This window comes from Heloderma suspectum, chromosome 17, assembly GCF_057233095.1.
Source record: "Heloderma suspectum isolate Gila_16-S chromosome 17, 16-S_ref, whole genome shotgun sequence".
Lineage (NCBI taxonomy): Eukaryota > Metazoa > Chordata > Lepidosauria > Squamata > Helodermatidae > Heloderma > Heloderma suspectum.
This window is the reverse complement of record NC_139474.1, coordinates 18,539,392-18,562,356: the sequence shown is the minus strand read 5'-3', so window position 1 is coordinate 18,562,356 and position 22,965 is coordinate 18,539,392. Positions and strand designations below refer to the sequence as shown.

Sequence of the window (22,965 nt, the reverse complement as noted above, 5' to 3'; positions counted from 1 at the left end):
GTCCCAATGGGACGCTGGGAGTTGTAGTCCCAAAGTTCTGGCGGGTACAACTTTGGGGAAGGCTGGCTGAAGATTAAATCACGACTGAACAAAGGACATGAGAAAAGGGGGGCTGGGGAATCTCAGGGTTCCTAAGGAAACACTCAGGATTTCTCACGCCATGCCGCAAATGAACTCACCGCCGCCCGGAGTTCTGCACACTGGCTGTACACGGCTAGCTGCCGGAATGGCTCGTGACGTTCGTTGAAGGAGATGGTCATGGCAAGCAGTGCATCGTAACTCCTTTCTCGGCAGAAGGTGCGCAGTTCTTGCTCTAAGCCAGGTCGGCGCAAGAAGGTCTGAATGGAGAGCAGAGCGTGAGATGCAATTCAGAGCAGCCAACACACATACACACACAGAGCGTGTAAATGCTGAATTAGAACTCATCGCAATGTTCGGCTATATCCATCTAGGCATGCACAGAGACAAGTTTCCTTTCTACTACGGAGATTAATTCACTTCTCAGTACTGGCACGATTTGTGTTCTCACCATTTACCGCTGTTCTGGAGGGTCACCGTGCTTATTTTGCAGACTTCCAATTGTCGCAGACTGTGCTCCAGCCTCCCGCAAGCTGGGACCCTCCAGAAGCGTTCGACTGCAGCTCCTGTAACTCCCGGCCAGCATGGTCAACGGCCGGGCTGGCTGACCATGACAGCAGTTGCAGTCCAACACTTCTGGTCCTGGGTTGGCGAAGGGTGCAGTGTTTCATAAGTTTCAGTGCCGCCGGAGCCCACGCTTGGCAATTTCCTTCTCTACATCAGGGGTGCAGGACCTCTTTCAGCCCGAGGGCCAAATTCAGCTTCGGAGACACTCTTGGGGGCCGCAGTCCAGTGGTGGGCAGGGACTGAAGGGAAAAGGTGGCCGAAGTACCAATATTACTAGCACTGTTTCGCTTAAAGCTCTTACTGCCGGCAACCAAGCCTTGGGGGAGGCATTTCAACCTCTCCTTAGAATGGGGAGGCAGACTGGGCAAGAGCCAGGAAATCACCAGATGTGGCCATCTAGGCTGGACTGGGGCCCCTGGAGGACTGGCATGTGTATTATTTATTTATTTACAATATTTATATGCCACTCTACATCAGAAGATTTCAGAGCAGTGAACAAAAAGGTAGAAGAATAAAACACCAGGTTAAAAGAGTTAAAACATTTTTTAAAAAGACAAATCCCAATAAGGTCACGCAAGGAAGGCCTCTCGAAATAGCAATGTCTTCAGGAGGCGCCAGAAGGAACACAATGTTGGTGCCTGCCTGACCTCCAAAGGCAGGGAGTTCCACAAGAAGGAGGCCACCACACCGAAGGCTCTTTTCCTGGTGGACTCCAACCGGGCCATGGGTCCATGTGGAACCACCAGGAACGTGCTCTCTGATGACCTCAGCAACCAGGCAGGTTGTACACACACACAAACACACACACACACACACCTACCAACCTAGAATAACAATTTGGCAAAACTCTGGTCCACAAAAGCTTCTGCTGCAATAAATCTTTTTAGTCTTTAAGGTGGCACAAGACACTCTGTTCATTTTACAAGCACTCCTAAAGGGGAGAGAGGAATCCTGATGGCACGTTGTCCTCCCTTGATCTGAGCCAGCTCTCCAACTTGGTTGCTAAAGTTATAAACATGTAACCCCCCTCTCCCCTCAAGGGACAGTTTGACATCTGGAGGGCGTCTGCCCCCATTTCGCACTCACCTGTAATCCCACGTATATGGCACTGATGGCGATGGTGGCTTCTTTGCCAGAGAGAGCCTTGAGGTCCTTCCGCAACATCTGGTCCGTGGTGAGGCCTGGGGGGGGGGGGGCAAACCACACTGGAGAGATCTTTGCCAGTCCAAGGCAGCGATGCATGCAAATTTCGTTTTTGCTCACAAAACTTGCGAGCATGCCCCAGTCAAAGCTCCGAACGAGAGCATGAGCACATCTTCGCTGTAAATATTTGCAAATTCTTGAACACGAGCTTGTGTTCGTCTTGTTCCCGATTCCCAGTTCGATTTGCGCAAATTTCCTCTGTGGATTGAATCAGCCCTGCTTTAGTCTATGGAGGAAAGCTGCACAAATGTGAGGAAACTTGTGCAAATCTCCCGTTCAATTGCTGCTCGATTCGCACAAGTTTGTCTTTCACACAGAGCGAGCTGCGAGCGCAAACATGGATGGGAATTGGGCACAAGCCTAGTGGCGTGATAGTATCTGTAGACTCCTAGGGATCTCAGACATCTCTCGTTCACCCATCCCTGGCCCAAGGAACCATCAGAGAAGGGGGAAAGCGGGGCGCAAACAGTGCATTCACCCCTGCATGTACAATGTGCAGATTTTTGCTACAAAATTCATTGTGCATTCTGCGATCCCGCCTTTTGTTATACAGGGAGCACAAATACCTGAAACATCAAACTTGGCTTTCTGTAGGGCCTCAAATACGACATTTCTTGGAGGCAGATCAGGGAACTTCGATTCCAAAAGGGAAGCATAATAGGTGTCCTTTGGAGTCACTTTGCCTGCTTCCGGAGCCATGTTGATACAGTCTAGCACAATCGTGCCTGTAGAGAGCCAACAAAGAACCAGATCAGCCAGCTCAGACACAAACAAGACCCAAAGAATATCTACATTATTTGCAGCTTCAAAGTTAAGATCGTCTTTCTAATCCCAGAGTCAGAGAGAAGATTTACGGCAGTTCAGAGGATATCTTTTGCTGGATCAAATCCTGCCGATTTAATTACAAGTTTCCAGGTTGCAAAAGATTCCTCCTCAAAAGGAGTCCTGTCCATCTCCAAAGCTTGCTGCTGTAACCATGCCAACTGAAACGGTGCATGAAGTTTGTGCTGCTGGTCCCACAAGCTGTACCCGCTGTAGGGCAAGAGTCCCACTGGGTAATTCTTCCACAGCCCACAGATCCCTTCTCTGGCTTTCTGCCTCACTAGGAAGTCCTGCCAGTCTTCCAAGGGAAGAACTCCCTCCACCTTTCTACTTCTCATGCTGTTTCAAGGGTGGCCCGAACCCTGAGATACACCTGTGCCAGCCAGAACCCCACTTTTTGCCGCTTCTTTGCTTCGCCCTCCCCAAACTCAGCTTGCCCAGGGCACCAACCAACTCCCTCCATGCTTCCAGTATACCTTACAGAAGCCACCCCACCCCCAACCCAGTGCCTCCCAGATTTCTTGGACTACATCTCCCATCATCCATCACCGCTGGCCATTGCTGGTTGGGGCTGGTGGGAGTTGTAGTCCCAAACACCTGGAAGGCACCCAGTGGGGGAAAGCTGCCTTATGGCAGGTATGGTGAAACAGCACAAAAGTCAGGAAACCACCAAACAGTGGGTGGTTGGGGGAAGGGTGGAGCCAGGGGAAGGTGTCTGGCCCTCTGAGAAACCCCGGAAGGCCGGATTTGGCCCACGGGCTTGAGGTTCGACACCCCTGCTTTACAGCCTGTCCCCTGCAGTGCTGACGAGGCCACCCATCATGCCTCAGCAGAGGAAAAAGAAGAGCCTGCCGTCCCGCTCCCTCACGCCACCTCTTCGTGCTGCTGCCCTCACCATGCAGCAGAGCTGCCGTCAGCCTGTCCAGAACCTGTGCTGGGCCCTGCAGGATCCTCTCCGTCACGAGCGTGGCGCACGAGCCCACCAGCTCTGCCGTCACTCTGCACGGGGAGCCCCTCTCCCGCTCCAGGGGCCGATGGTCGATCACCTCCACAACCGCCTCCTCCAGCGCCACGTCCCTGCTGCAGAAGCACAGTGGGCAAAGCAAGCAAGACACCCACCGCAGCATGAGCAGAGACCAGACGACGTTTGGGCTTCGCACACACCACCCAGCTCAGGTCTGCTGCCGACGGTCAGGGGAACAGAGTATCCAGCCAGGGCAGGGCTGCAGAACTCCTTTCAGCCGAAGGGCCAAATTCAGTTTCCAAGAAACTCTCAAGGGCCACTTCCCACTGGTGGACCGGGCCAAATATTCCAGCGAATTGTAGCTTGAACCTCTTCCAGCCAGTAACTACGCCTTAAGAGAGGTGTTTCAAACTTCTAGAATGGAGGGCTGCACCAAAGCAGAGAAACCACCTGACAATTGGTGGTTGAGGGAAAGAGGTGGGGCAGGGGGCGTGGCCACATAGGAAAGCCCAGAGGGCCGGATTTGGCCCCTGAGCCTGAGGATGCACACCTCAGCACTAATCCGTGGTTTAGCTTTACATCCAAACGTGGCCACAGAGTTCTTAAAGGAAAAGCTTAGGAAAATTAAGATGGCTTGGCTCCAGAATGATGAACGTGTAGGTGTCAAATGGGCATCTCTGGGAAGAGCTCTTCAAAGATGGGGCGCCACCACAGAAAGGGTCCTGTACCCCATCCCCCAGTGGCCACTCCCCTAACGTCCGAAGGTGACGCAGCTGCAGCAGGAGCTCAGGTGGTGCCTGGACTAAAAAGGCAGGGTCCGTATGGCTCCCACAGACCTCCCTGATGTTGCCTTTCCTTCATATTCCCTCCCGGCTTCACCTACCTTGGCAGGACGTGGTGGTCAACCAGTGTCAGGGAGAGGAGGCCCGCTCGATGCAGAGAGACAAGGTCGATCTCGTCTCGGAAGACGAGGGAACTCTCGGGGATGTGCTGTTCCTTGAGGAGGACGGTGCTCTCTGTCCGCAGCGGGAATTCTGAGCGGGGGATGTTAAGGACCGGAACAAAGGCCACCTTGGACTCTGGGGACGTCTGTGGGGTGCCGCAAAGGTATCATGAAAACCGGGGTCTTGGTTATGGGAAGAAAAGAGCTTGTGTTGCCCAGTCAATGAGTATGGCTGAGAGGTAAACAGAGGATCCTAGATGGCACTGAGCAAGCACAGAACTCAAGATCCCTCAAAATCTCATTTTGTTGAAATAAAGTAAGTTTGTAGCCCTTAAGGATAGGCTGGAAAGGGCATGAGCAACACCCAGTAAAAATTGCAAGGTTCAGAGATGGTTGGAGGTAAGCAAATGTTGAATGCTTGTGGGGTGAAGCTCCAATGCCCCTGTTTTGCTCTTGGCCCCTCCCCACAATCAGAATTATGCAAATCTATGCAAATGTGTATAGGGCATACTATTTTTTATTATGTAATTCAGACAGACCCCTTCATGGATCACTGCCTTGTTGTGGCGAAGGGGCTTGCGTAACTCAGTGAAGCCATAAGCTATGCCGTGCAGGGCCACCCAAGACGGACAGGTCATGGCAGAGAGTTCTGACAAAATGTGGTCCACTGGAGAAGGAAATGGCAACCCACTCCAGTATTCTTGCCAAGAAAACCCCATGGAACGTATCACAAGGCTAAAAGAGATGACGCCGGAAGATGAGCCCCTCAGGTCGGAAGGTGTCCAGTATGCTACTGGGGAAGAGCAGAGGGTATTTCCAAGTAGCGCCAGAAAGAGTGAAGCGGCTGGGCCAAACCCGAAAGGACACTCAGCTGTGGATGTGTCTGGTGGTGAAAAGAAAATCCGATGCTGTAAAGAACAATATTGTTTAGGAACCTGGAATGTCAGATCAATGAATCAAGGTAAGCTGGAGGTGGTCAAACATGAGATGGCAAGATTGAACATCGACATCTTGGGAATCAGCGAACTAAAATGGACAGGCATGGGCGAATTTAATTCAGGTGACCATCATATCTACTATTGTGGGCAAGAATCCCTTAGAAGAAATGGAGTAGCACTCATAGTCAACAAAAGGGTGGGAAAAGCAGTACTGGGGTACAATCTTAAAAATGATAGAATGATCTCAGTACGAATCCAAGGCAAACCATTCAACATCACAGTAATTCAAGTCTATGCCCCAACCACTGAGGCCGAAGAAGCTGAGGTTGATCGGTTCTATGAAGACCTACAACACCTTCTAGAACTAACACCAAAAAAAGATGTCCTCTTCATCATAGGGGATTGGAATGCTAAAGTAGGAAGTCAAGAAATCACCGGGATAACAGGCAGGCATGGCCTTGGTGTACAAAATGAAGCAGGACAAAAGCTAATAGAGTTTTGCCAAGAGAACATGCTGATCATAGCAAACACTCTTTTCCAACAGCACAAGAGGCGACTCTACACACGGACATCACCAGATGGTCAATATCGAAATCAGATTGATTATGTCCTTTGCAGCCAAAGATGGAGAAGCTCCGTACAGTCAGTAAAAACAAGACCCGGAGCTGACTGTGGCTCAGATCATGAGCTGCTTCTTGCAAAATTTCGGCTTAAATTGAAGAACGTAGGGAAAACCACTAAACCGTTCAGGTATGACCTAAATCATATCCCTGATGAATATACAGTGGAGGTGAGGAATAGATTTCAGGGATTAGACCTGATAGACAGAGTGCCTGAGGAACTATGGACGGAGGTCCGTAACATTGTTCAGGAGGCAGCAACGAAATCCATCCCAAAGAAAAAGAAATGCAAGAAAGCAAAGTGGCTGTCTGATGAGGCATTACAAGTAGCTGAGGAAAGAAGGGAAGCGAAAAGCAAGGGAGAAAGGGGAAGATATACCCAACTGAATGCAGAGTTCCAGAGAATAGCAAGGAGAGACAAGAAGGCCTTCTTCAATGAACAATGCAAAGAAATCGAGGAAAACAACAGAATGGGAAAGACTAGAGATCTCTTCAAGAAAATCGGAGATCTCAAGGGAACGTTTTGTGCAAAGACGGGCATGATAAAGGACAAAGAAGGAAGGGACCTAACAGAAGCCGATGAGATTAAGAAGAGGTGGCAAGAATACACAGAAGAACTATACAGGAAAGATCTGAATGTCCCTGATAGCCATGATAGTGCGGTCACTGAACTTGAGCCGGACATCCTAGAGAGTGAAGTCAAGTGGGCCTTAGGAAGTATTAGTAACAACAAAGCTAGCGGAGATGACAGTATTCCAGCCGAGCTATTTAAAATCCTAAAAGATGATGCTATTAAAGTGTTGCATTCAATATGCCAACAAATCTGGAACACTCAACAGTGGCCACAAGACTGGAAAAGGTCAGTTTACATTCCAATTCCAAAGAAGGGCAACGCCAAAGAGTGTTCAAACTACCACACAATTGCGCTCATTTCACATGCCAGCAAGGTGATGCTCAAAATCCTACAAGCTAGGCTTCAGCAGTATGCGAACCGAGAACTACCGGAAGTACAAGCTGGGTTTCGAAGAGGCAGAGGAACTAGAGATCAAATCGCCAACATTCGCTGCATCATGGAGAAAGCAAGAGAATTCCAGAAAAACGTCTATTTCTGCTTCATTGACTATGCTAAAGCCTTTGATTGTGTGGATCACAACAAACTGTGGCAAATTCTTAAAGTGATGGGAGTACCAGACCACCTTACCTGTCTCCTGAGAAACCTGTACGAGGGTCAAGAAGCTACAGTAAGAACCAGACATGGAACAACCGATTGGTTCAAAATTGGGAAAGGAGTACGACAAGGCTGCATATTGTCACCCTGCTTATTTAACTTATATGCAGAGTACATCATGAGAAATGCCGGGTTGGATGAATCACAGGTCGGAATTAAGATTGCTGGGAGAATTATCAATAACCTCCGATATGCAGACGATACCACCCTAATGGCAGAAAGCGAAGAGGATCTCAAGAGCCTCTTGTTGAGGGTGAAAGAGGAGAGTGCAAAAGCTGGTTTGAAACTCAACATTAAAAAAACGAAGATCATGGCATCTGGCCCCATCACTTCCTGGCATATAGAAGGGGAAGAAATGGAAGCAGTGACAGATTTTACTTTCTTGGGCTCCAAGATCACCGCAGACGGTGACTGTAGCCATGAAATTAAAAGACGCTTGCTCCTTGGGAGGAAAGCTATGGCCAACCTAGACAGCATAGTAAGAAGCAGAGACATCACCTTGCCGACAAAGGTCCGTCTAATCAAAGCTATGGTTTTCCCAGTGGTAATGTATGGCTGTGAGAGCTGGACTATAAGGAAGGCTGAGCGCCGAAGAATTGATGCTTTCGAACTGTGGTGCTGGAGAAGACTCTTACGAGTCCCCTGGACTGCAAGGAGGTCAAATCAGTCCATCCTAAAGGAAATCAACCCTGAGTGCTCATTGGAAGGACAGATAATGAAGCTGAAGCTCCAATATTTTGGCCACCTAATGCGAAGAGAAAACTCTCTGGAAAAGACCCTGATGCTGGGAAAGACTGAAGGCAAAAGGAGAGGGGGACGGCAGAGGATGAGATGGCTGGATAGCATCACGGATGCAATGAATATGAACTTGAGCACGCTCCGGGAGAGAGCGCAGGACAGGAAGGCCTGTCGTGCTATGGTCCATGGGGTCACGAAGAGTCGGACACGACTGAACGACTGAACAACAACAAATTCAGACAGAATTCAGTTCTCTAGACTCTGAGCCTGAAGCCATCCTGGGTGGAAACAGCATGAAGCGAACTGCCATCAGGCACATCGGGATGACATGACCACAACCAGCCAGCCTCACAAGCAGATGTCAGGTGCAGAAACAGGCATGGCACGGAATAGAAGGGAGACTTTAAGGCAGGACTGTTGAAACGTTTAGCCTGAGGGCCAGATTCTGCTTCAGGGAAGCTCTCGGGGGCCGCATTCTAGCAGTGGGTGCGGCTGAAGGCAAAATGGAGTGGGGCCAAAGGCAAAGAAGGAGGACACATTAAAAAAAATACCAGCACATGCTTAGCTTAAAGCTATTACTGCCAGTAACTAAAGCCGTAGGAGAGGCATTTCAAGGTTTTAGAATGGGGCGGGCTGTACCAAAGCAGTGTGCAGCTAGCGGGCATGGCCATCTGGGAAAGCCCAGAGGGCCACATTTGGCCCCGAGCCTGAGGATGCACACTCCAGCAGTAAATCGTGGTTTAGCTTTACGTCCAGACACAGCCACAACGTTCTTAAAGGAAAAGCTTAGGGAAATTAACCTTTTAGAATGGGGAAAGAACTGGATTGAGACCTCGGGCAGACCAGATTTGGCACACAAGCCTGAGGTTCTGCTCTAAGGGAATCTTGGGGGCGCAGTAAGACAAGAGCGTGGAAAGGCAAACGCCCAGTGGGGAGGAGTGAAAAGGCCGACCTTTGCAAAGAAGTACGCGAGGGCCAAGGCGGACACCATGGAGTCGAGGTCACAAGCTTCGTTCCCCAGCACCACGTGGACTTCCCGGTTGCTCCGGACATGTTCCTACCAAGCAAGGGAGACAAAACCAAGAAAGAACAAGAGGCTGATGTCGCCAACCCAGCCCCGTGCGCGATCAGACCTTGGGCGGCCAGAAGGCAGCGTGTCCATACGTCCTTCCAGGCTCGCTGCACCAGTCTGTAGCTTGGTTGCTTTTTCCAATGCCGCTGCCTCACTTTGAACAGCAAATACTTTGCAAGGGGCTACTGGAGCTGTGGGGCAACTGTGGCCACTGGGGAAGGGGACAGGGGAGAGGCGGTAGCTCAGCGGTTTGAGCAGACTTGTTTTATTTATCCTCTTTAAACGCGGTAGGAAGTGCGGGGTTATGGATAAATACCCAAGGGAAGATTTCCGCGAATGCTGCTTGCAACCGCACGGGAAAAGCTGCACCAGCGAAAGTTCTCCCTTCCGTACCGCTGTCAAACGCAGAAGAGCCCCGCCCCAGATCTAGTCTAGAAAACAGAGGCTGGACTTCGTCCTTTGCTGCTCGATGCTGTACTTACACCTAGAGCGGTGTGCGCGGCTATGGGCCCACTTCGTGGAAGAAACGCGGTTTCCAGAGTTGGGGAGCGTCTAGGCTTTCTGGGGCAAAGGGGGATGATCTTGGTGACCTACAACAAAAGTTGTAGCCTTTCAGCGCTGCGTGTTGGGACAAGGGCCAGTCTCCGGCCCGGGAGGGCTGGGTTCAAATCTAGGTTCAGTCATTAAAACTCAGCAGTTACATCACTCTCTCTCTCCCTCAGCCTCAATCTTCCCTTACCGTCTGTAAAAGGAATGTCTTTCCAAGCTCCCCCACGAGAGTTTTTGGGAGGGTGGGTGCTATTACGAAGGCGGAGCCCTTTGCCAATCATTTAAATTACTTATCTTTCATTCTTTATATAGACCAGACTTCTCTAAGGCAGCACCTTCCAGATGCATTGGACTACAACTCCCATCCCATCCCATCACACATCTGGAGGGCATCACGTTCAGATGGAAGTTCAGAGGACAGCAACAAGGAAGAAGGCCTTCCCAGTGGTGGTCCCGTGATTGAAGAATGCTCTCCCCAGTGAAGTCTGCCTGGCACCAAGATTGTCATCTTTTCAGCACCAGGTTAAGACTTTCTTCTACTCCCAGGTATCTGACGCCATAAGATAGGGTTTATTTATCTAGTTGTTTTACGGGGAACCAAGACCCAGTAAAACAATTTTAAATTCTTTTGAATTGTTTAAAATCGTCATATGTTTTTAACCTTTACTTTATGACACCGTCAGTCTTTTTAAAGAAAAGCATCTAAGAAATGAAATGAAAATGTACACGGTGATTTTAAAACAACACCACTACCACCCTCTGATTAGAACACCCTACCATCAAAGCTTAGACACTGCAGGGTAGGGACAGGGAGATAAACAGAGCAGGGTTCCTAAAGTCTTCAGTCTTTTATTCGCAGTAGTTTTGTGCACCTTCTTTTGTCTTCTGAGGAGACTGTACCACAACGGAGGACTGCACCACATGCTTTTCTGAATACGTGGATCGGCTCTGATGAGGGAGGCTGAGCTTTTGATGACCACAAATACACAGAGATCTTTGGCAGGGTTGCGCGCGGGGGTGGGGGATGTTGTCGAGAAGCAGAGTCATATTTGCTACGCTTCCCAATATAAACCCATTTTGCTGGCCGCTTGGGAGAGCTAAAAAGCTTTCCCTCCCTCTCCCCCTCCCCTTTTCTTCTCCTCTGCAAACATCGGCACTAAGAGGCAGCCCCTGTTTCCCAGTTACTGCAAAATGTCAGGACCCATTTGCCAAAGTGCCCGATAAGATAAGCCAGTCCCAGATAAACTGAACTTATGGAAGCCAGTCGAAAGCATGGGATGCGGCTGGGGCGAGTGTACAAACAGGGGCAGATGGCCAAGAGGCAAAAAAGGGAAATTAAAATTGGGAGGGGTGGTAAAAAGAAAAAAAATCAAACAGAGAGACAAGCGTAAGCCATTTGTACTAAAAGCACTCAAGGGCCTGAGAGAATCTGCCGCCCTTTCAGAACGAGCTCCCATTAGCGGTAGCTGGAGAAAGCAAGGAGGGAGAAGGCGGCCATGTTCTCCCCCAAAATGCATTAGCCCAGTGTTATTACAGGCCATTCCTATTGAGACTCCACACCCCTCAAGTCTATCCCTCCTGGCTTCAGAAGGGGCTGCTTTTGGCTCGCGCACAGCCTCAGTTTCCCTCTCTGTATAAAAGGCACAATCACTGCCAAACTCACAGGGCCAGCCAGGAGACGAAATCCATTGCCCATGATGATGGCAACAAATGGAGCTCTTATGAAGAACACGGGAAGCATCAACAGGACATCCCCTTGCTCCAATGCCATTCAAATGTCGTTTGCTTTCATCGATCCCCAAGAACTTTGCCGTGGTTGTTGCTGACAAAAAAAACACTCCCCAAATCTGACTGTGATGGTTGTTAGCCCAGGATAATCTGCTTTTACAGGATGGCCAGGGCTTAATCGCTAGATAGCAAAAGATCACTAGCAAGGGGTGACTGGCCAGCCAAATGCTTCCTTTCGGGCCTGATTCGCACATGCTGCTTCCTTCTGTGGACAACCACTTCAGGGCACAAGCTCAACAATACCCCAGCAAATGTGCGATCCTGATGCCACCTATGCCAAGATAACAAGGAATATGGCAGGGAGGGGGCAGTCCTCAGGTGGGAGGGGCATGCGCCCCTTCCTGAATCCGACTCTCCCCTGGAAATGATACCCAGCCCTTCTCCAAAGTCCCCCAGACCAGGGACGGGCAAACCTGCCTGTTTTTTAAAGCTCAACTTTCCCCCGTGTTTATGGAGAAACGTGCAAATTTTGCTAAGTCCTTATCAAAAAATGAACCAAACAATGTTCTCACCCATCCCTACCCCAGAGAGAATCACTTCCGGCATCAGAGCCTGGCTGGGGATAAACACCATTTCGAACAACCATGCGCTCCGTTCCTACCCGCCAATTCTCCCCTGCCAAAGCACTCCCGGCCACTGGCATGCCAAGGAAAAAGAGGTCTCCTTCATCACTTTGCAGTAAACTACCTGGCTGCTCCCAGAGATTTAGCAACACCATTGCAACCCCCCCTACGATTTAAAACACACAACCTCTAAAAAAACAGCATTGGCACTGCAGAATCGGCTTTGCATGCTTAAGTTCCCCAGTACACCTGCCTTAAGGAGAGTTCTGTATTTAGCCCAGCCTTCCCAAATCTGGTGCCCTCCAGACGTTTTGGACAATAACTCCCATCCTGCCAAACATTGGTCACTCTGACTGGGGCCAATGGGAATATGAGCCCAGCATCTGACGGGCCACAGGTTTCTTACCCCCTGGCTCAAAGGATTTCACACAGCAGTGGAACAGACAAGACATGGGGCTCTATCCAATTTGTGTTTTTTTCCAGGGAAAAGTGACTTGTTCAATTGAAACTAGGGAAGTCAGAGAAACCTATGAATCTTGACCCATGGATTCCACAGGGGAGTAGCTTTTCCCAAATTGCACAGATTCTGCAGACCAGGTTTTTTTTTTTACTTTCCAGAATTTTAAAATAAAAAAACGCCAAAAATGTGCATTTCCCCCATAGGCTAAAGCATGAAAATGCACATTTGGGGGGGATTTGCACATCTTTGCAAGTGTGAATTTGCACAAATTCGGGGAACTGGGAAAAATTTTGTTTCCATCAATCAGCAGACAATGGAACAAAAGGCACCTGACAATCCACAAAACGCAGACAGACTGGATTTTACAAAATCCACATATCCCTAGTTGAAACACAATGTTAGATCCTTGAAAGCAAGTTTCTACTACTACTTTCTACTACTCCCTTTATTAGTGACTTTTGCAAAAGGGGGTTGGAAATGAAGCATGGCGGTGATGAATGAGTCTGCTGATGGGGCAGGAAGGGGAGTCTTCTGATTCATAATCCATCAGGAGAACACAAGACCAGGCAGAGAATTCCGCCATGGATTCCAGTGAGGCGGAACGGAACGGATCCGCGGAAGAACAGTCTCCTGCCCCGCCACCCCCTGCGGAATCCCCCCAGGACAGAGCTTACCTGGGACAGACGCGACGGCGGCAGCTTCGGCGGCTGGTCTCCTGGCCAGCCGCAGCCAGGCTGCTGCGACCGCCATTGGCGACCTTGCAGCTGTGATAGGCTACGTAAGTATTTACGTAGCCTATCACAGCTAACCCCCTCCCCCCAAAACACCAGCATACGCAAATGGCGGCAGCTACAGCAGCCGCCATTTGCGTTCCCTATTTTTCGCCGTCCTAGCCTACGTAAATATTTACGTAGGCTATTATGGCAAAAAAAAAGGGGAACGCAAATAGCGTAGCGGGCGCTATTTGCGTTCCTTTTTTTTCGCTGTAATAGCCTACGTAAATATTTACGTAGGCTAGGACGGCGAAAAATAGGGAACGCAAATGGCGACCGCCATAGCCACCGCCATTTGTGTATGCTGGGGGGTTTTTTGCGTTGCCATGGTAGGCTACGTAAATACTTACGTAGCCTATCACGGCAGCCTGGTTGGACGCAAATGGCGGATGCTACGGTGGCCGCCATTTGCGTCCGCAGCAGCCTGTCTGCAGCTGGAAATCCGACTGCGGATGGCCCTGGCCAGCTGCTCTGCGGAACTGCCGCGGAGTGGAGCCGCCGCGGAGCGGAGCCAGCTGGGCAGGATTCCGGCGGGGAAGACTGGATCGCCTCCCCTCCCCATCAAGGATTCTGGGGGGAGGGATGGACCGCCTCCCCCCCACACCGCGAATCAACCTGCGAAAAGGTGAGTTTCGTACATCCCTACACAATGCTCACTTTTAGGTTTCAAAATGTTGCGTTTGGGGGCGGGGGACAGACACCAAGCTATCAATAAATCCAGACCGTGTTTGCTCAAGATGAAAACAGAAACTTTGCCATAAAACCAATCCCTCATGAAACTCCAAAACAAATCAATGTACAATATTAACTATTGAAACACATTGGGGGAGGTGGGTAGGATGCAAAAGATGCATCCATTTTTGGTCCAGCTCCCTTCCACAATCCATAACATACAAGGACCCAGTTCATGCAGGATGTGTGCCCAACCCCATTCAAAATCTCTGCCCAAATGCACGGGTAGGTAGAATTACAGAGGAAGACTGAGGCAAGACGCTAAAACTGAGGTTTCTAGGGTTTGGGATGACACGTTTCTATGACCTGGGTCATACGGCACATCAGTCCATCGTAGCTTAATTTACCCACGGGGGCCCTTGTGTCGTGGTGGTAACCTAAGGGCACCCGGGTTATTTGAGGGTGTCCAACCCCTGCTGCCTGGGTTCGCACGACACTACAAGCCATAGCAATCTGGACACTCACGGCAGCCAGACACAACATGACAGCCCCCCGCAAGTAAATTAACCTATGCTGGGCTGTTGTGATGTGCAAACAGACTATTTTTTCGTTGCCTGAAACACAGTCCATTCACACCAGAGATTTACTGCGAGAACTACGGTAACATTTGCATTTAACTGGGGGGCACTGAATTAATGCCGGAAGTTCCAGTAGGGGTGAGCGGTGCCTTCCCTGGAGCACCTGGGGAGTTGGGTGGCTATTTACACATCACCAAAGGAGAGGATACGCATCATCAAAAAAGAGGGCAAAAGAGGGTGAAGATTTGCAGAACAGTTGCATGTGTTAATTTATATGAACCAGTGCAAATTTAGAAATAATTACTATCATTTAAATGGATATACAGTACATCTCACCCCAGTGACAAAGGCAGAGACCAGGTGAGCTGTGTCCCTGCCTGCTCAGTCTTCTGTCCAGATGCTGTTGCTGGGTAACTTCAAGGACCCTGTTCTCCCAGCTGCTCCTGCTTCTTTTATCTTTAAACCAAACTTGGACTGGACACCCCTGAAATAGAGGCCACCTCCTCCTAATAGAGAACTGTTCTCTGACAGCCCTTCAAATAAAGGACCATCCTCTGTAAAGTAGGGTACATAATGGCCATCCTATTGGAAGAGACAACATAGAAGGTTCTGGGGCAGTGTCGGGGGGGATGCAGTTGCTTCAGTCCTCCAGGACAGAAAGAAAGGGGGGTAGAGTGCCCTATGCCAAAGGCAGAACCCCCAGTACATTGGGGGGGGGGTTACTCAACACAAGGGAATCTGAGGTGGCCACAGTCCTCTTTGTCTCAGCACAGGGTCTAGAGCAAAGAGGGATGGCTGCAGTTTGATCCCCACTAAAGGAGCCATGCAAAATCATGCCATCTTGAACTCAAATCCTTACCCTGGCTTTTCTTCCCCTTCCGCATCCAAGCAACCCCCTTGCCTCGTTCTTACCCAGAAGGCTCTCTGTGGCCTTGCTCTGTCCTCTCTCTTTGCCCTTATTTCCCCTTATACCATGACCTGCCTTTCAGTGCTCCAACTTTACCCCGCCATCTCCTGTTCCCTTTAACCGTTCCATCCATATCCCACGTATGCCAGGAAGTCCCTCCCAGAACAGCTACGAGGTGCTCTGGATTTTGACAGCTCCATTCTGCATCCTGTGTGGGGCTCAGGGGTTCCTGTACACAGCTTAGCCAGCCATCGATCCCCCATCATCGCCTATATCAGCCTCAGTCTCCGCAGGAGTGGAAAACGCTATGCCCAGAGTACACTGGGCTGTGCTAACTGGCAAGGCTGGTTTCCTTGCCGCTGCTTCTTACAGGCATTGCATGGTCACGACACAGTGCTTTTTAAAAAGATGAAAACAACCCCAAACATAACAACGATTGTAAGTGCACAGATGCTGTCTGGCTTTGACAATGTGCCCGGCACAGATGGCTTTTCTTACGCCAACCCAGAGGGGAAAATATATATATTATTTTGGAGACTGCAAAGAAAACAGTGATTGTGAAGAGCAAACAAAGCCTACACAAATACACATACACCGCCCTGGCTTCCACCCCCAACCTGAGCTGAAGGCAGTCATTTCGTTCTTTTTTATTTATTACCTGTACAGCATCGCTGACATCAGCAGTGCAGGAAGAGTAACATAAGCCAAAGGCAGAGACTCCCTGCCCCAGTGTGGCTGAAAGTCTAAATTTGGCAACAGGAGAAGAGAAGGATCACAAGAGAGAAATACAAGCAACAGAATTTACTTCTTTTTAATTTATCAGAGGATTTATCGCCCACTTTTCTGCTAATCAGCACCCAAGGCAACTCGCAGGAAAAGTAAAAACAGATTAAAAACCATCCAACCAATTAAACAATATAACCTAATCCAAGTCAAAACAACAACAGCGAGCGACTGGATGATGGCAGAGGCAGCAGGAAAACAACCCCAAATAACCCCAACAGCAAATAATCAGCTAATTGTACTTGAGTTTTTTCCAGTTGAAGACAAGGACTATGGAGTTAGGCCAGCAGCAGGCAAGCTGGTGCCCTCGAGTTGCGGACTACAACTCCCACAATCCCTGAACATGGGCTATGCTTGCTGGGGCTTGTGGGAGTTGTAGTCCAAAACAACTGGAGGATACCAGGTTGTCTACCCTGGGTTTAGGCCAGAGGTATTGACCTTCTTTCAGCCCACCAGCTGGATTCCATTTCAGAGAAGCTCTTAGGGCTCAAATTCCAGTGGTGGGTGGGGCTGAAGACAAAAGGGGTGGAAATCAAAATACCAAAAATACCAGCATCCAGAGAGGGCCAGGTTGGGGAAGGCTGCTGTAACTAGTTAAGTATGTATAAGTGAAAAAATGCATTTTCTTACCGTTTGCCCTGCCTCCAATTCCTTCCCCTTTCTCTGTTTCCCCTCTGCAAAATTATGTCACCACTCTGGACTGGCACGCTCTTGTATCCTATGGTGTTGTGCACTGTGAATCACCATTCAGCATCCTGCCAAGCTAAACTTTGTATCAGCATGTCCAAAGGATAAGATGTTGGACTGGTTGCTCTGGGTTCAAATCCCAAAGCACAGGCAGCAACGCTTTTCTGGGACTAGCCAACATTCAAGATTCTAGAAGTGGGTTTTCGAGTTCACTGGCAGACTCCTTCTTCACGCGTTCGATGCAGGTGTTCACAGCCAAAAAGCCAAGATGACGTAAGCAAGGAAAGCCAGACACTTTGCAATCCATTTAACAGTTGCTGCTTTTTAAAGGCTACAAGAATATTTAAACCAGAGACTGGTAATTGGATTGCAAACCATCTGGCCTTCCTCACACCAGGCTTGTGAACAGCCACTCACCTGGGGTACTTCCAAAAGAGGTTTTTATTGTGCAATTAGACTACTTCGTTTATGGAACATGGGGCAGGGGGTGAGTGCAGGCACCACCACCTTCCACATCCATTTCCAGCAATCCTTTTGTATTCCCACCGCTTCTTTCAGCTTTCTTCTTCCCGAGAAAGAAATCCGTTAAGGAAGATGGTATAGCTGCACAATGCCTTCTCGTTGTTTGAGCTAGGAGCCCTCTGGAAGTACTCCTGTATCATTGGTTGGCGAAAATTAGTAAATTAGGTATTGATATGGGTTTTTCCCAAAAGCCATTGATTGGCCACAAATGACTTAAATAGCCCTGTGCGGCCAGGAAAGTTGTTAGATAACAATTTCCATGAATTACAACACAATCTTATAAACATCTGCTCAGAAATAAGTCCCACTGAGTTCAATGCAGCTTACTTATAGGTAAGTGGATATGGGATTGAAGCTTTAGCTAATTCTGTGGGATGATTCACCACGCTAGCTTCTCACCACTGTCTGCCTTTTTTTAAAAAAATCACCTGAACAGCAGTGCCTGAAGGAGAGCTCTGTATTTAGCCTTCCCCAATCTGGTGCCCTCCAGATGTTCTGGACTAGAACTCCCAGCATTCCTGGAGTGCTGGCTGAGGCTGATGGGAGCTGAACTCCAAAATATCTGGAGGGCACCAGGTTGGGGACATTTGGTTTGGTGTAAAAATTCCTTTGCAGCATTTTAAGTATCACTTCCCCTGTTCTGCATGTCCTGCAGGACATATACTAAGACAAATCAAAGGATCTGGATTATTTAGACTGGTTGCTGAAATGAGCAATCTTGTTTCTAAGGTCCACAGCACCAACCGGAGCAAACACAGCCATCCTCTGTGTTGTGCAAGCCTGCATCAAATGCCTGAAGAAGGGTTTGGTGCAACTCAAAAGCTTGCTTCCTGAACTTTGAGATTAGGGCAGGAATGGGTAATTTGCGGCCCTCCAGAAGTTTTGGCCTACAGCCTTCCCCATCATTGGCTAGGGCTGATGGGAGTTGTAGGCCAAAACGTCTGGAGGGCCACAAGTTACCCACCCCTGGATTAGGGCAAATGTCCATCTAGTTCAGTGTTTTGTTTCCCAGTGGCCAACCAAATGCCTCTGGCATACTTGGGGTGCAATCCTATGTATGTTTAGACAGAAAAAAAGTTCTACAACTCCCATCATGGCCCATCGGGGCATGGTGGGAATTGTAGGACTTTTTTCTGTCTAAACATGCATAGGATTGCACCTGGAGAGAGCAATCTTATGGCCCCTGGACAGCATCTGAGGGGCCACAGGATACTTTGGATTCCTGGATCCAAGGCCAGAGGCAGCACTCCGACCTCGGACCCAGGAGTCCAAGCTCCCTGTCCCCTCCCTCGCAGCCAGAACTGCGCCAGCTGCCTCGGGGCAGCTCCACAGTGCCAACATGACAAATAGCCATTGATACTAATAAGGGCGCGATCCTATGCATGTTTAGACAGAGAAAAGGCCTACAACTCCCAGCATTCCCCAGCCAGCTGGCTGGGGAATGCTGGGAGTTGTAGGCCTTTTCTCTGTCTAAACATGCATAGGATCGCACCCTAAATGTCTTTAACCCCCTTTTAAAGACATTTAACCCACAGCAGTCAGGCCACATCTAGGAAAGGTTATGTGAGAAGCACAGAATTAAGTAGGAATAATTAGGGAGGGGGAGAAAAGAGCAATTGGGGATGTTATAAAGAGGACATAATATAGAGTTAAAAAGAGGAAGGAATCATAGAATAGTAGGGTTGGAAGGGGCCTACAAGGCCATCGAGTCCAACCCCCTGCTCAATGCAGGAATCCTAGAGGTGGCTGTCCAGCCTCGTCTTGAAGCATAGAAGAAGACTGGCACAGGTTAAAACTGTCTGAGAAGGATACAAATTACCTTAAATAAACAAACCGCAAAAGGGGAAGTTATGGGGAACATAGAGCTGAGGGAATCATTGGGGGTGGGGGGAGAAGTTGGAATAAAGTGCAATTGGGGAGATTATATAGAGGATGCTATATAGAGTTAAATAGAGGGAGGAATCATAGAAGACTGGAGAAGAGGTTAAAAACTGCTGGAGACATAGAATATAAATATTTTGAATAAACAAACCACAAAGGAGGAAGTTATGGGGAAAGCATACAGTTAAATGGACAGAGGAGTAATTGAGGGGCAAGCAAGGAGGTATTTATTTATAAAATGACTTATGAGTTGCCTTTTGGACCCCAAAAATTTCCAAAGGAGACTTACCATTTCAAAAACAATATCATAACAACAGAATTAAGAAAGAGAGAGAGAGAGAGAGAGAGAGAGAGAGAAAATCTTTCAAAAAACAGAGAGTGGAATTAATTACATTTAAAATGATTCCAAGGCCTGCCTAAAACTGAACAAAGAGTTTAGGGTTCCACGTTTGGGGTGCCGCCACCAAAAAGGCCACCTGGACCAACCTAGGCAAATGCAATAGGAGGAGGTTATGGGGCAGTATATAGTTAAACAGCGGGAGAAATCATGGGGTGTGGGGGAAACTGTGCAAAAGGGGGAGAAATGCAATGGGGGAAGTTATGGGGGGTATAAAGAGAGGAATACTTAGGGGAAGAAAGCTGTCGAAAGGGGGGTGAAGAGGGATGTGAAAGGGAGCTGTGGAATAGGGGATGAAAGAAATGTAAAGAAGCATTCTAAATAAATACACAGAAATGTAATGGGGAGATTATTGGAGAAAACCTAGAGGTGAACCTATCCAAACACTACGATCAACATCAGAGGCCTTCCTCCGAGTGCCTCCTGCAAGGGAGGCTCAGAAGGTGGCAACAAGGGAGAGGGCCTTCTCGGTAGTGGCCCCCCCAATTCTGGAACAATCTCCCCACTGAAGTCCGCCTGACACCAACACTATCATCTTTTTGGCGCCAGGTTTAGACTGTCCTCTACTCCCAGGTATTTGATGGGATATGATGGGGCATTTCTGTCAGGTCCAATATCTTACTGTAGCTGTTTAAAGGCACAGTCCTATGCATGTTTAGACAGAAAAAAGTCCTAAAACTCCCAGCATGGCGCAGCCAGCCATGCTTTTTTCTGTCTAAACATGCATAGGATTGTGGTCTAAATTGTTTTAAATGTTGTATGTCAGAGGCTTTTTTTTTTTAAATTCTGTTGTATTGTGGTATGTATTCTTGTGAACTGCCCAGAGAGCTTTGGCTATTCGGTGGTATACAAATGAAATAAATCATCACATAGAATAATGGCGTGGGTAAAGGGTGGGGTACTCTGCAATATGAAGAGTTTATGGGGGCAGTTTACGGAGTTCAGTGGCTGGAGGGAACAATGCATTTATGGGGAGAGGTTGCTGGAGAAGGTAAAAATGGCTGGAGAAATAGGGTGTAAATCTAGTTCAAATAAATACATGAAATACTATAAATAAATGGTGGATGTTATGCAGTGGAAATATATGGCATTCCATGAAGGGAAAAATAATTTGGGGTGGGGGGACAGAAATGGGGTAAAATATAAATTAGGGAGTTATGGGGTGGAAAGCAAAAAGGAGAGAATATTGGGGGAAGGGGAATTGACTGTGGGAGGGGGACCCTCAAACTGGCACAATTTCAGACACGTTGGCTTGCAACTCCCATCCCCGCCAACCAGCGTGGTCATTGAGGACGATGGACATTGTAGCCCAACACATCTGGAGGGCACCAGCTTGGGGAAAGGTATAGGGTGGGGAAGCCATGATAACAGTTAAAGGGGGGGATTCTACTGGGGAAGGGGGAAAAGCTAAATTTGTTCAAGCGTGTGTGAGCGAGCGTGTGTGTATCCCCCTCAGCCAGGAGGTGGCGATTTATACAGTTCATATACAAAACTGTGCGTGCGTATGTGTATATATGTATATGCATATCTATATTTGTATGTGTGTGTATAGCTTGCGGGGGAGGGTGTTTGTACATGTCATATATAAAATTGTGTGTGTATGAGAGAATATTATATTTTAGCGTAATATAAGCATATACTGTCAGATTGTAATAATATATGTGCGTGTGTGTATATACATATGTACATGTATACACGTGTGTGTGTATATACATATGTATATGTATACACGTGTGTGTGTATGTGTGTGCGTGTGTGTATGAGTATGACCTTCAGCCAGGGGTGGAGAATAATCAGCATTTGTACATATCATATATAAAATTGTGTATGTGTACGTATGAGTATATATACATATGTATATTTGTGGGTGTGTGTGCATACCTGGGGGGTGTTTGTATATGTCATATATAACACTGTGTATACGTTAGACAGAGAAAGAGGTTTGTGTAAGGCGGCACAACAGTGAAGCAACCAGGAGGCTCTATGATCCACTGTGGATGCAGCCAGTCTGAACATCAAATGTTTAAGAAAGACAGAAAGACCAACAACGGAGTATTAAAAATACATGTTAAGCTAAACGTTTCGGCTTGCACCCTCATCAGCACCCACGCTGTTAAATGGGAATCGGGAGTCTACAGAGTGGCCCAAAAGTAGGTATACAGTTGTTTAGAAAGTTGATGGGAGGGGAAGAGAATTTTCAGTCTTTCAGTACTGCTTTAGAATCCACTTTCTTTGTTCTTGACTCAAGTTCGCTGCCATCATTCACAATATCGGTAAAAAAAAAAAACAACTAAACAACTGTACACCGACTTAAGGGCCTCACTCCCCTCGCTCTCTACACTTAACTGACCTGTCACTCCCTGACTCCTCCCAACCGTCGTTCTGGCTCCACCCACGCATCTTCTACTCGCGCCTTCGCTCCCCCTCCCATCGACAGTCTAAACCACTGTATACCTACCTTGGGGCCACTCTGTATCATGCAGAATACACCCCCCCCCCAATCAACCCTTCTTCCCCACTCAGCCCCGGGGGAGGGGAGGGGGGGCCTTGTGCGGGACACGTATAAAACGGTGCGCGCGATATACACACACGTGTGTGTGTGTGTGTATATATATATCTATATATATGTAAATAAATAAAAGTCCCCCCTCAGCCCTTCTCCGCCCGCCCCCTTCCTCCCTCCCTCCCTCCCTAGGCCGGGCGGGGAGGGCGTTTGTGCGTGCCGTTTATAAATGGCATATATAAAAGCGTGCGCGTGTATCTATCAAAGTGTGTGTGTGTGTGTATATATATATATATATGTATGTATGTTAAGGGCGCAATCCTATGCGTGTTGAGACAGAGAAAGGGCCTACAACTCCCAGCATGCCCCAGCCAGCTTCGCTGGCTGGGGCATGCTGGGAGTTGTAGGCCCTTTCTCTGTCTCAACACGCATTGCGCCCTCAATCTATTAAAAATGTCCCTTCTCTCCCGCCCCGCCGGGGATACCTGAAGGGCGGCCGCGCGGCCTCCCAGGAAGCGCTCCATGGCCGGGCCGGGCGACGGAGGAGAGGCGCGGGCTTCCCAGCGGCCTCCTCCCTCCCCTCACACGCCCTTCCCGCCCACAGCGGCCGCGCGGCCCCACAGGCGGGCGCCGCGAGGGCGGGCCGGGCGCCGCGCCGCGCTTGTGCCTACACACCGGGGCCCCGTCAGGGCGGCGCCGCCGCCTCACGCCGGCGGCCCCTTTTTGGGC

The 22,965-nt window shown here is 48.8% G+C and overlaps 1 protein-coding gene across 7 annotated transcripts in view; it reads right to left on the bottom strand.

The window, feature by feature from the left end:
* PRUNE1 (prune exopolyphosphatase 1) overlaps positions 1–22,965 on the bottom strand; it is a 39,137-nt gene extending 16,172 nt beyond the window's left edge. Inside the window, exons 1-9 of one of the 7 annotated variants that reach the window (XM_084823439.1) lie at positions 22,722–22,965; positions 16,122–16,206; positions 9,656–9,763; positions 9,054–9,158; positions 4,518–4,723; positions 3,566–3,750; positions 2,415–2,573; positions 1,732–1,826; positions 180–338 (exon numbers count right to left, since the gene is read on the bottom strand). In XM_084823439.1, coding sequence (XP_084679565.1) covers positions 180–338; positions 1,732–1,826; positions 2,415–2,573; positions 3,566–3,750; positions 4,518–4,723; positions 9,054–9,092 — 843 coding nt within the window. In that variant the 5' untranslated portion in view covers positions 9,093–9,158; positions 9,656–9,763; positions 16,122–16,206; positions 22,722–22,965. The remainder of the gene's footprint in view (positions 1–179; positions 339–1,731; positions 1,827–2,414; positions 2,574–3,565; positions 3,751–4,517; positions 4,724–9,053; positions 9,159–9,655; positions 9,764–16,121; positions 16,207–22,721) is intronic. The other 6 variants (XM_084823437.1, XM_084823435.1, XM_084823440.1 and 3 more) reach the window with 6 other exon arrangements.